General features: G+C 36.0%; 1 protein-coding gene across 1 annotated transcript; it reads right to left on the bottom strand.

Moving 5' to 3' along the window:
• Nucleotides 1-6348: 6348 nt before the first annotated feature.
• Nucleotides 6349-12167, bottom strand: LOC117242682 (uncharacterized protein CG45076-like). Its single transcript, XM_033509575.1, has 6 exons — nucleotides 12140-12167; nucleotides 12019-12077; nucleotides 11446-11619; nucleotides 10104-10307; nucleotides 9176-9462; nucleotides 6349-6504 (listed from the first exon to the last, which is right to left on the bottom strand). Exons 1-6 carry the CDS (start codon nucleotides 12165-12167, stop codon nucleotides 6477-6479), a joined length of 780 nt encoding a protein of 259 aa, XP_033365466.1. The 3' UTR covers nucleotides 6349-6476.
• Between the last annotated feature and the right edge of the window lie 728 nt (nucleotides 12168-12895).

The raw sequence follows: 12895 nt of genomic DNA, 5'->3' as shown, positions 1-12895 counted from the left end.
TTATATAGAATATTATATAGAAATATTATATATAACAGAAGATGTAGATATGTAATTAACAATACAAATTTACGTAAATACTACTTATATAATGATATAAATGTTATACACGCACATCTAACCGTATTTTAACGAAATACAAACTTAATAAAATTTGTGGCTTGGTGCAAAAGGTACCAACGTCAATATTAATAAAGTTATAGATGTGTTAAAAAATTCATGGTCGAATAACTTCTAACACAGAAGTTCCTGCTGTTTCAAATTTCTTTTCTAATACGAAAAGAAAGAATTATTGGCCTGTTTTACGTTGACTTTGGTACTTTTTCAAAATATAGTCATTTTTATATAGAATACGAAATTGTCATTTTTTATATAGGGTATTTGCACCTGTTGCACCAAAGTACAGAAATATAATTAAGTTTTACTCGAAGCAAGCATCTGTTATAGTTAATTGTCCCATAAACTATCGTTGCGATAACTTCATCGTTAATTCGTTATCGATAAAAGCATCAAGCGGAGGCGTACTAATATGAATCATCCTTTCGCATCGTGCACAATCCATACCTTCACAATGTCGAAGAAAGATGTGTATCGCTCTGCATTGCTGTTCTCCTCTTACTTTGCTATTTCCCACGGTGTGGCGATTTTTCCGTGAAAGGTATTCATGGAAACTGATACGCAAATTCGATTTCATAATGATCCGTAACTGTAAAGTAAGAAACCAATTATTCAAGTAGTCTGATCCAACCATTGGTAATTTTATATAATGGTCAAACGAGCTATGATAGTCAAGTAGCGCAGCGCGTAAAGAGTCTTCAGGCTCTTTGATTTATTGCAAGTTCTTATTTTAAATTTCTTTTCCTTTTTCCGTATATTATCCTTGAGTCTTATAAGTTCTGTTCATACGTGACCGTTCGATAAATTGATTTAACGATGTTGCAACTGTAGCACGTATACATTTATTCCACCGAAGAAACGTTGGTAATAATTGCATAAATGCAATTGTGTTATTTACGTTTCATGGAAATTGCGATAAATTCATAGATAATCAGAGTAGGAGATCGATCGAACGTTTTCTTCGTAGTGAGGTGTATAGGTCGTGATAGGTGTGAAAGCTTATTTTGCTGGTGTGTGGAAGCCGAGATAGGTTCTGCTGCGGGTGTAGATGTCGTTGCAGGGGTACTGCTGTATTTTTTTCTTATTTAGACGTGGAAGAAAAATCGGAACTACGGGCGTCGGGATTTGAACCCGGGTCCCGAACGTTCGTAACTTAAGGCGCTAACAACTGCGCTGCCGTTGTTCGGTACTAGTTAGTGTCGAGTGCCGCCACAGTAGTCTTCTAGTTTGATCAGATGAATAATATTATATATATCGATAATAAGCGAACAGGGTTCGGGGCGAAGGTAACGCGCGGACGGAGAGCTCTGGAGAAAAGGGGAAGTGCGAAGAGAAAAAGGAGAAGGAAATACAAAGTGACACGAAGAAGGGAAAATAAAGGGTGGGAATACGAGGAGAAAGTGAAAGAAAAGCGAAAAGAAGTCTGGAACGAGAGAGAGGTACGAATTAGAAAACTAGAGGAGAAGAGGTTAGAAAGACAAAAGCGCGGCAAATAAAGTAAGGCAGGGAAACAAAAGATGGCGTTAAACAGAGGAAGACCAAGGAATAAGCGAACAACTTTATCGATAGCATCATTGACATACTAGAAAATTAATAGTTATCCCGAGTTCGTGACTACACATATCTCATGCGAGTCGTGATCTCTTAACCGTGAGATAAAACGTAATGTAGCACATAGACTGTTACGAAACTCGAGCATCTGCAGTTTTGTTCTTTCAAGAATTATTATACCCAATCATATTTTTAAACTGTTTTCCCATACTCTATAAAAATGAATTTTTTCATTATCCTTACCGATGACAACAAGTGGTGGAAAAGATCGAAATTAACTCGAAGAAAAGAATTAAGTTAAGAAGGAATGAAATTAATAATTATACGCAAGTTTTGCTTTTGAAATAATTTCTCCGACTAACGATTGCAATCTTAAAGTGTAATTTATTGTAAATTTTACTAAATAGAAACAAGAAAGCAATTTCGTTTGAGATAAAGAGTCGTAATAATTATTCAAATGTATGGAGCATGTCGCTAAATAAAAAGATGCTGACGAGAACTGTTCATTGTACCAGATTCGAAAAGAATTACCGCATTCTAGTGAAACTAGGAAGTAAACGAACAGACGCAGATGTTTCTATTCGAGTTTTCATTGTTGTTTATACATACAGCGGCTCGCGAAAGTAGAGATGGTGTACACTATTTTTCATAACTGATTTTCGTAGCTGATATCCAGACGAGCTCAAATCCAGATCTATGATACTATAACCTTCAAACGATTTTGAGTTCAAGAATCTTCAGTTCATTGATTCATCGGAGCATTAACGTCTGAATTTTGGTTTAAGAATTTTAAAGTTGGACACGAGTTCGTAGCGTTTTGAAAATTTCCAAGTATCAGCTAGAAGAATATATAACAGAAAAATGGAGGTACCTGTTTAAAAATTTTAATTAATTTAAATCTTTCGTAGGAATCGCTTCGAACGTTTCAATGTCACGGAAAGGTCAAATACCTTGATCTTTTTCTATATCATTCAGGTTCTTTCAAATATTTCTGCGGTTCTAGATAAACCAGACTCACTGTATATGTATCGCATTGAATTTTCCATAAGAATCTAATAGATATCTAATTAAATACTTGCATAACTATGGAAATACAAATAATTAGTCCTATCGTAAATGGAAATTGCTAAAGTTTCCATAATTTACACGCCAATTAAACGTTCATGTTGTGTTTCTAGCTTCACGTTATAATAGTTGTAACGTGTTACAACAGTTGCACAATTATGCAATCTTAGTGTAAGTTTAATGCAAAAAGATAAGGTTCGTATTTATATGGACTTTAAATATCACTTTGAATATCAGTGTATTTGTTTATTGTTGCCTATTACTTATGTTTTATTCTTTGTAATATAAACATGGTATAAAAAATGTGTAGCGGAAACAGTGAAAGTAGAAGAAAACACTTAAAAAGACGTTAATTATGTCTTTGTTAAATGAATAAAATATATGCTAGATGTATATGTCTGTATTTTAACTAATATAGTAAGTACAGTTATATTTTCTCCAGTCAACTTTGCAATATTTACAATTAATGGAATTTCTAAAATTTTATTCCAAGACCACATTTATAATTTTAGTTTATTCGCGTGCAATCATTTTGATTATATATTTAAAAACATGTCTTACGCAAATGACGAAGACAAGCTATAGTCTAATTTCTCATTCCTAGATTTCTCTTCCCTTCTCTAAGACATCAAGTTCGTTCACCTATGTACGATCTCATTTTAGACCTACACAGACTTAACATCAGCTTGCTATGGACACAAACACGTTTTCAAATCCTGATACATGACGAATATTTTATGGAATATTAAATTTGACCTTTCTCCTCGTTATTATTAACTGTATCAGTTAAGTGTATATATTTTCAATTAAATATTCTTAAAACTATTATCGATGATCTTTTGAGCTTTTTCTGATAAAAGGGAGCCGATTCAAGATAAAACGAAAATGAAGAACGGAAAATTTTTTTTGAGGCTTTGATATTATATTTAAAAATTGATCAGAATATTCCTCCAATTAGACTAATTTCTATACATGTGTGGATTTAGGGCAATTTAAGTGGCGGGGTGTACAGTGATTATCAAATTCAATGAAACAGTCCATCATCTAACGTAGAAGTAGTTCATGCTCTTACATATTGAATATTAATATTTTTACTAAAATATTTTATTGATTATAAAATTAAATTGTATTCTTATAATATTTTATATTCTAATTTAAATCTAAAACAGTGAACCAAATAATACAAAAAATATTATAAAATTTGTACGTACATACATGTAGTGAAAACAAATATTTTGAAATTGAGTAATTGTTCAGGTAGTGAACTGTAGTTAGCTGGTACTAGCCTGGCAAGGGTACAGGGGGTTTGTACGAGTGGGGGTAGAATTTGATCACGACCTTGTTTTAAGTTTTAACATGTAGAATTTTTATTGCACACGAACACGGGATAACATGTGATGGAAGAATGCGTACATTTACAGATGACGAATATAGATGATGTTGTTGGATAAAAATATAAAATACAACGATAATGTGCGACGAGACGAGAATTCCCTCGTAACGCGGAACGGAAGAGTCGATCGCGGACCGATACGACACGGAAAATCCAACGGAATTGCTCGTGATGCGAAATTATTCGCGGGACATTTTGTCTTTGTTACGTTTTAGATTTCGCTTTCGGGTTTTTCAAGAAAAACGCACGTGGCTACCTCGATACTTTTCCGTAGACAATTAAAAATACATCGAATTTTTTATTCGATTTATATTTCCAGTTAAAGGAACGAAGGTCTCCTTGAATCTCGAAATAGCGTCCGTTAAATAACGTCTGTGACCATCGCAAGATGCGTCCTTCTCGAAACAAGGTAATTTTTATATGAAATACTTTCTCGAATAATGTATAATTTAGGAGATATTTACGTGGATCGATTGAAACGAGGCACCCGGTATGTCTTAATTTCCAAAGAGTATATTTCTAGGATATTGCAAATCATGTAAAAAGCATTCGTTTCATTACAAAGTTTAGTGTAATCACCATACAAATACGTCATTGCGCTTTGCGCTAGAAAGGATTTAGTTCGCTGATGCGTGACGGTACGTTTGTATAAGTAAATCACGATTTCAATGTAAATGTCAGCGATCGGAACTAAAAAGTATTCGTGATAAAAGATTATTGACGTAATAGACCGCTGTGAGGCAACAAAAAGTAGAAGCAGTTTGGGGGAAGCTTCGGGCAATGAATTATAATATTCGTATTCTAAAAGTTATCCGACAGTAAAAGATCAAAAAGTAATAGGAAAAGTTTGTATTCTTCAGTTACTCGTGTTTATCTTGAAATATTCGGCGAAACTCAAAATTTTAATAATTAAAATCTTCAAAATAATGAAAAATGTTACACAATCGATACATTTCATTTTTACATGTACTTTTACAATATACAGGGTGGTTGGTAACTGATGGTACGAGCGGAAAGGGGGTGATTCTACGCGAAAAAAGAAGTCGAAAATATAGAATGAAAATTTTTTTTTTAAATTTTTCCATCGAGACAACGATCTACAGTGAGATCCGTTATAACGAGACGCGATAAAGTGCACGCGTACCGAGCCAAAATTCAAAGTCGATTTTCTCGAGAACAAAGCCTCGAACGAAAAATTTGTATTCTATATTTTCAACTTCTTTTTTCGCGTAGAATCACCCCCTCTCAGCTTGTACCACAAGTTACCAACCACCCTGTATATATAATTTTTTCAAATAAAAATGTACATCAAACGAGAGAAAGTACCCAAATGATTTTCAGATAGCTGAGTTTATTAACGTATGATATTTTACAATCTTTGCGTCAGCGTGATAAGTTTGGTAAAACTTATTGGTTTGGAATCAAATTATCTGCCAGCGAAATATTATTTGTCTTATATTATATTAATTAATTAATTGTTTGTCTTAATGTTATATTCAGTAGCAACATTAGAGAATCGTTAAATTTTCACTGAACTGAAAATTTTCGCTTCGATCTTTGAAATGCTTTGACTTTTTGAACAAAGTCTCGTGCATTTTCTTCTCCATAGTATAGAAAGAGCGAAGATGGATCTTTCGTTGGACATTTTATAAAATCTGAAAAACTCTCGAGGATTTAATCTTTGTATTCACGATGTTTCCAATTTTAAAAACAATTTTATCGTATTTCTTGGACACGTTTGATTTTGTAGAATTTTCCAGGAAAGATCCATCTTCCTCCACCCTCCTACTACGTTTTTTTTTGGTACGAAAGCATCCTCGAAAAAAATGAACTCGGAGAGGTGAGAGCAGGAGCTTCGTCTTTGCTGCCAAGTGTCTGTAAACGATAAACTATCATAAGATGGAAATAATTTTTAAAAATATCTAGAGCGGCGCCACTTTTACTCATTCGTATTTATTTCGATATTCGCATTATAAATTTTTAATGTAAATGTAATGTAAAATAAACGTAGTTAATGTAAATATAAAGTAAATGTTCTGTGAGAGATAAAGCTATTGAGAATCACAAATCGGCATCAATTTTGAATAATTTAAAAAAGAAGGCTCGCGTAATTGTAATTAGCATTGCTTTCATTTGTAAAACAGCCTTATAAAAATAAGTTGTAATAAAATAAGTCAATTATTTCCCCTACTTTGTTGATACATTGTTTTACGTATGTCGATGTTAAAAGATATTAATTCTATGCTCGCTATTTGACTCAAAACATTATAGTTTAGCATAAACTCACTTATATCTAATTAATCGATATAATATTTATATGTTTATAAATTTCTCCGAAGTTGTTATTCCGTTAGCTTCCTCTTGAACCATGCGAGCATCTACAAACAAAGAAAAATATAACGTTATTGTATGATTTTTGAAAGAATGCAAAGAATACAAAGAACGCAGTTAGAACACACGTACGTATAACGTAAACAGAATACTACGACTAATTCTTACATTACGTTACAAGAAGTCTATAAATTTCTTATATTTACAAACATATACTCCTGGTTTATATGTCTTTAACACGTTCGTCGCCACGTCGCACATATCTATGTGACGGGTATACTTCCGTGGGGGCCCCGTCACAAATTATGGGTGACGTTCTTCTTGTTCGAGTTAATTAAATATACGATATTATATATAGGATATACAACATAAAAATATTAAAAACACATTATACCATACTTTGTATTAATTTATATTCTGCATAATATATTACATTATCCTATATCGCGTGGTATTTGTTAAAACGTTCCAAACACATTTGGGCTGATTTTCGGCACTTCGAACGATAGTCGTAGACTCCGTCATCGCTACTCTCCTCGCTTTCAAATATATTTTCACGCTATTTACTGAACATTTTGAGGATGAAAAAATCACCGATGTACGTCTCACAAGTATGCTTCTCGACTAAATGGAAGACTCGAGATATCTGCCATGAGATCCCTCGGAATACTCTAGCTGGCAAGCCTATCGCTTTCTCCATTTCAGAACTAAATAATCTTTTCTTTACGATGAATCGAAGGCGATAAACAATGAATGCCCGCTTGTCTCTCTATTTACGTTCTGGGTACCGGCGGTCGGATTTGGGCCCCGCAGGAAACTTAGCCGAATCACGCTGAGCGACGAACGTGTAACAGAGGACATATGGGTGATCTCCACCAATTTCCTGGAACTCGTGGAGCTCGGGGTATGTCTCTGCGTCTAGCATCCGCATCGATGCAATTCAACCCGATATCGAATCGTCGAAATAAGAAAAATGTAATTCTTTTTAGTTTTTATTATTCAGTTAGGAGATGGGTTTGGTCGGAATAACGAAACTCGTACGATCAAGATGATACGAAAGCCGCGACTATACTCGACCAACAATGTTTAGCTAAACGAAAGAAATATGTATTATATCTAGGAGTAAGAAATTGCCTGACTCTACTACTCTGTACCTATCCTGTCTCGCTCGACTACCTACTTTTCACTCTTACCCTTGATGCACGCAAGGCAGAGCGAGCAGGAGTCGGATAATGTGGGTCAGTTCTCGGAAAGTCACCTCTCCGGACACATGGCCAAGCACTTTCCCGATTGGCGGCCATTTATCCGGACATTACTGTACAGCATACGTATATACGCTCGTTTACGAAAGTATTTGAACACTTACCATAGAAAACAGAAACGTGTACATTATGCGTGTTACATGAAACGTTTTAAAGTTTCATGAGCACTGTAATAAGAGACACGACTCGTCGTTGTCGTGATTATATTGGTAAACTTTGGGAACAGGCTGCAAATGTATATAAAAATTGCGAGATATTTATCACAAACATACGTTTAGCAAGAAAAGTAGTATACAGAATGCATGGCCACCTTAAACATATAGTAAATGTTAAAGATGACCCTACTGAATATCCAGGCTTATTAGCACAATGGATAGTTCAAGTTTTCATTCTTTTGACGATCTCTGGGAGATATACAGGGTGGTTGGTAACTGGCGGTACAAGCGCAAAAAGAAGTCGAAAATGTAGAATAAAAAATATAGAATCAAAATTTATAGAATAAAAAAAACGTCAATCGAGCCAACGATCTACAGTGAGATCCGTTATAACGAGACGCGATAAAGTGCACGCGTACCGAGCCAAAATTCAAAATCGATTTTCTCGAAAAAAAAGCCTCGAACGAAAAATGTTTATTCTATATTTTCGACTTCTTTTTTCGCGTAGAATCACCCCCCTTCCGCTTGTACCACCAGTTACCAACCACCCTGTATACTTGCCCCAAATATCTTGTAACATCTACATATATTTTCAGATTTATTTCTAATCGATTCAGATTTGTGCATTAATACAATCACGATAATCGGCTCTCATAACGGTGTTAATGAAATTTCAAAATCTACTACGCCGTAAATACGCGGATATACAGAGCATTGTATCATAGAGCATATTGCCCTTCGTGAACCCGCTTCAAAAACGTTTCAAAAAGATTCGTACGAGCATTCGATATTCGAAAAGTCTGTGAAATTCTTTGACACGACTACTGCAAGCTCGCATACAGACCATTTTGAACACCTTTTACGAATAGGTATGAAACAACTGCGACCATCGAAACACAGAACTGGCTATAACTTCGATAGAAGGTCAGATAGTTCGCGCGAACTTTTTTCATCGTTTTCGTGCCTCCTGTCCATTGCCGAATTACGATCGGGATTGCCACTGTCACTGCCATATAGCGATATAATGTTATTTGTATGTGTGTGACGTGACGCGAGCTTACTTTACGATCGCATCGAGAGTGGCGGCGAGTAGGAGTGAGAGTGCGGGTTACCTCTCCTCGCGTAAAGGACCCTCCGGCGACTCTTATGATACACCCTATATAAGTGCTGTACTTTCGAATATTTTCTCTGTATATACGTACGCGATAGTAGTTTAGGATTTCTTATTACGAGCTAGAATTAAACGTAAATCGCGCAATATCTGGAGACCAGTATCGTGCCTAGGAAGAAGACTCAGTTACCTTTTCATGATCCTCATCCTGCGAATGTTTTCCAGTCGCCTTTTGTTCCTACTGGCGTTGGCTTTCGCCTCGTTAGCGGCGGCATTTGCTTTAGCAGCTGCTCGATTCGTGTTGGCGAGTTCCTGTTTAGCGGCTCTCAGCTGATTCGACAGTTCCTCGACCCGTCGTTTCGCCGCGTCCACCAATTCTTCCTTGTCTCGTAAAGTTTTTTGAGCTCCATTCGCAGCAGCCTGGGCATTGGCCGCGTTCGCCTTAGCCGTTTGTACTGCGTGCGTCAGCGTCTTTAACTGCGTAGGATCAAAGTAAGCTAGCTTCTTTAATCAGGCTGCCCCGTTCTCATTTTTACGGCACGTTGAAAGTATTTCTTAGTCATCCCGGATAGAGAAGTCGGAGGATCGTAAGACTGTGCGCCATTTGCAATAAGGATACAACGACTGGTGTACGCACGTAGGTAGAAAACTAAGTTACTTCGGAGAAGAGAGAGGCTGGACGTAAGTACACGCGTATATACATACGTTTACGCGTGTACGTAGAACATGTTGCTAAATACGTTGCATTCGCGTTATAAAATACATACGTACGTCGCACTCTTTACGATCTTTTTCAAATATTCGACAGCATTTTCGAGAAAATGATCCAGTCGAATAAATTACCGTAAATAAATCGAATTAAAATTATACGAAAGGATCTTTCTCCGTGAATGTACCTTCTATGATTTACTGCGTTTCAACGTAACGTAAATAGACTTGCGTTCTATACGACCTGTGTATATCTATTCCGTTTCGCTTAAGGTTTTTTCCGATTTAATCGTACTTTTTTCATATCGTTCTAGTATTGTAAATAAGAATATAGAAAATAAAACTATCTATTTGCTCGGATTCCAATTTACCAAGATATTTCTCAAGCGTATTAAATTCAAGTATATCACCTGATCTTGCGACTGACGCGCTGCTTGTAAAGCTGCGTTAACATTAGCCTGTTCCTGTTCCAAGGATGAGGATTCCTCTTGAACAACCGATTGCGCTTCTCTCACTTCTTCTTGTAACTGATCCACTACGACTTTCTTGCCTGTGAGCGCTTCCTCCGCTGCTTTTGCAGCCTGTACCGCTTTTTCAGCGAGTTGTGTCTTTACCTGTGTATTACAATACATTTGTATACATGTTCTAATTCCGATTCTAGCAAATAACGAAACGACGACAGAATCAAACTCGCGCTATTTTTCCATTGGTTGCCGGTGCCGCAGTAATGCACGCCTAGGAAACGTTACAGACTACGTGTAACACAATTACTTTCACAGATGTTATTTTTAGTTGTTATGTGGGAATTATAGTTGAGCGATTTCGTAGAAAACGCGAGTTCACTCACACGGCCAGTATGTTTTCGCAAGAGAGAATAATGCGAACGTTCATAGAATATGCGCATCCCACGTGTGAGAAACAAATCTGACGTAATTGGATTCGTTAGAGACGAGATTCGATTCGAGGCTTGGCGCAATATAGATCTTCTTTTTACGTCTAACGAGATGCTGTTTCAAGAAACACGGAAAAAGGTAATGAAAACTTGACAAATGGATCGCGCTTGTTCTCTGAAATAAAGCAAATTATCGCATATTTGGTTGTCGCACACTTCGAACACTTACCACGGAATTCTTTTATGAATATACTATGTATTTTTACATTTTTATTAATACAGCTAAAAAAACCAAAGCTACATTGGAATTCGTTTCATCTACCGAATATCGCAATGAACATTTTAATTTGAATGTTTCATATGTTCTTGCGCGTTACGTGCGATTCTCTTCGCATTTTGTTTGCAAATTCGCAGTCTGCCAATAAAAGACACGACTATCGCGATTATAATAATAAAATGAATCTAAAAACGCACATCGAAGTTCCATACACATCATAAATAGTCTGAAACATAGGATTGGCGTTAAAGATACTCTCTCGCTTAAATATCGTGGTTCGTTAATTTAACGAATATACCAAGTTCTTGAATCATTTTAGCGAATCATTTTGTGATCATTTTTTTTCTCACGTATGCTTCCAAAAATTTGTTTCAAGTTGCACCGATATAATCAAGACTGTCGTGTCTCGTTTCATCGTTTACGAGATTTCCGAATGTTTCGTATCGAATACATACGAAAGAGGTCTTTGGCAGAGTTCGAGTATCCGAGCGCTGTAAGCTTTTCAGAAGCTTCGGATATTAAACGACGAATCGTCTGCTCGACTAAATGAAATGTAAACGCGTATTTGAAGAAAAGTAAGTACTTGACGAGCGGCTTGCTGACCAGCGATATTCTGCGCTTCCGAAGCAGCCTTAGCTTCCTGTGCAGCTTTCTGCGCGATGTTACTACTTTTCTCCGGAGTTTTCTTCGAATTGTTTGGATTGTTCGGATTGCGTGAACAAGTTGGGTCATCGGCGTAACGAATTTCTCTTTGGTTCTATCGGAGAAATGCGACTGCCATTAATCACCAGCGGTTACGTTAATTACATGCGAGTGCCGTTAAAAGTCAATCCATCTTTCAGAATAATTTGGAAACGTAATAACGTGCCACGCGTTACTCGTTTGTCACAAGTTACACACATAACGTTACTTCTATGTACCGTAATATTTCTTGTAAAAAGAAATTTTTCTTATGAATTCCACGTTATTCGTAAATTACACTGTGGTGTATGTAGCGAATAAAAATTACGCGAAATAAATTTATCGGAATATGCGACGCGAAGGTTTTCACCGAAGGTTATTAAATGAATTTTCATTAGAATACAACTGCGCAAAGGAATGGCTGAACCGAGTGTAAGTGTAGTAAGTGACTAATAAAAAGTATCATTAGGCTTACTAAGGCAACTGGAATCTTATGCACCCTTCCACAGTCAAAATATTCGAACGTCAGCAGTACTAAAATATTGCGTTTACTTGGTTAGAAAATAACAGCCAGACGTTCTCGTAACAGTACTCACCGATGTAAAGAACGTAAAAGATGTACATTCTGGAAAGAAAAAATTTAGGCAAATGCCGGATTGTAATTCGTACAAATCATCATATATCAGAGTATAAAATTATTTATTTCGAATTAGTACGACGTGTGAAAGCACATTGACGAGAGAAACGAATGAAACGCGATTGTATCGAAGTATCGGATTTGCATATCGAAGAAGGATGAATAGTTGCAGTAGTAGATGTAGCGTACCTGCGATATATCATCGGATATTCTTCGTTTCACTTTTTAATTATTAAAAGAAACACAGTTATTATCTTCTTTGTAAAAATTACATAGGTAGAAACTTGAAATGAACCACTTTGGACATTGTAAATTCAACGGTATTGAAATAAATGTTCGTTACCAAGGTCGAATATCTTTTACACCTGTGTATACTGGTATAGTGGTTTTCGACTGGTAATTTCAAGCAATTTCTCATCCCTCGCATACTTTTTTTAAACTCTGTCTTGTTCAAGAAATAAAAAAGTGCCAAAAGAATTTGTTTCAAATCAAGGTAACATGAAAACTGGTAGATGATATTCCAAAAACTTGGACAAAGTACAATTATCGAGCGTATATCGAGTACGGTTAGCCCACCTAATTTTTGATAACGATATCATAAATAGACTGCCGATATTCATGCAAATTCATATTTGTATGATCGGAATTAGACACATGGAACCTAATCAGCGACCCTTTTCGTCGTAGACACTATATTTTTGTATAAACGTATTCC

The sequence above is a fragment of the Bombus vosnesenskii genome, unplaced genomic scaffold (genome assembly GCF_011952255.1).
Source record: "Bombus vosnesenskii isolate JDL3184/JDL3185 unplaced genomic scaffold, Bvos_JDL3184-5_v1.1 scf7180000016275, whole genome shotgun sequence".
Lineage (NCBI taxonomy): Eukaryota > Metazoa > Arthropoda > Insecta > Hymenoptera > Apidae > Bombus > Bombus vosnesenskii.
Note: the sequence above shows the minus strand (reverse complement) of the source record. Positions and strands in the feature narration are given on the sequence as shown.

Excerpts from the sequence above, each read along its gene's own strand:
- LOC117242682 (XM_033509575.1), bottom strand. The coding sequence starts at position 12,167 with ATGTACATCTTTTACGTTCTTTACATCG. Across the intron at positions 11,620-12,018 it reads ATAAGATTCCAGTTGCCTTA|AACCAAAGAGAAATTCGTTA; the intron begins GTAAGCCTAATG and ends TTTCTCCGATAG. Across the intron at positions 10,308-11,445 it reads GTCAGCAAGCCGCTCGTCAA|GTAAAGACACAACTCGCTGA; the intron begins GTACTTACTTTT and ends TGTAATACACAG.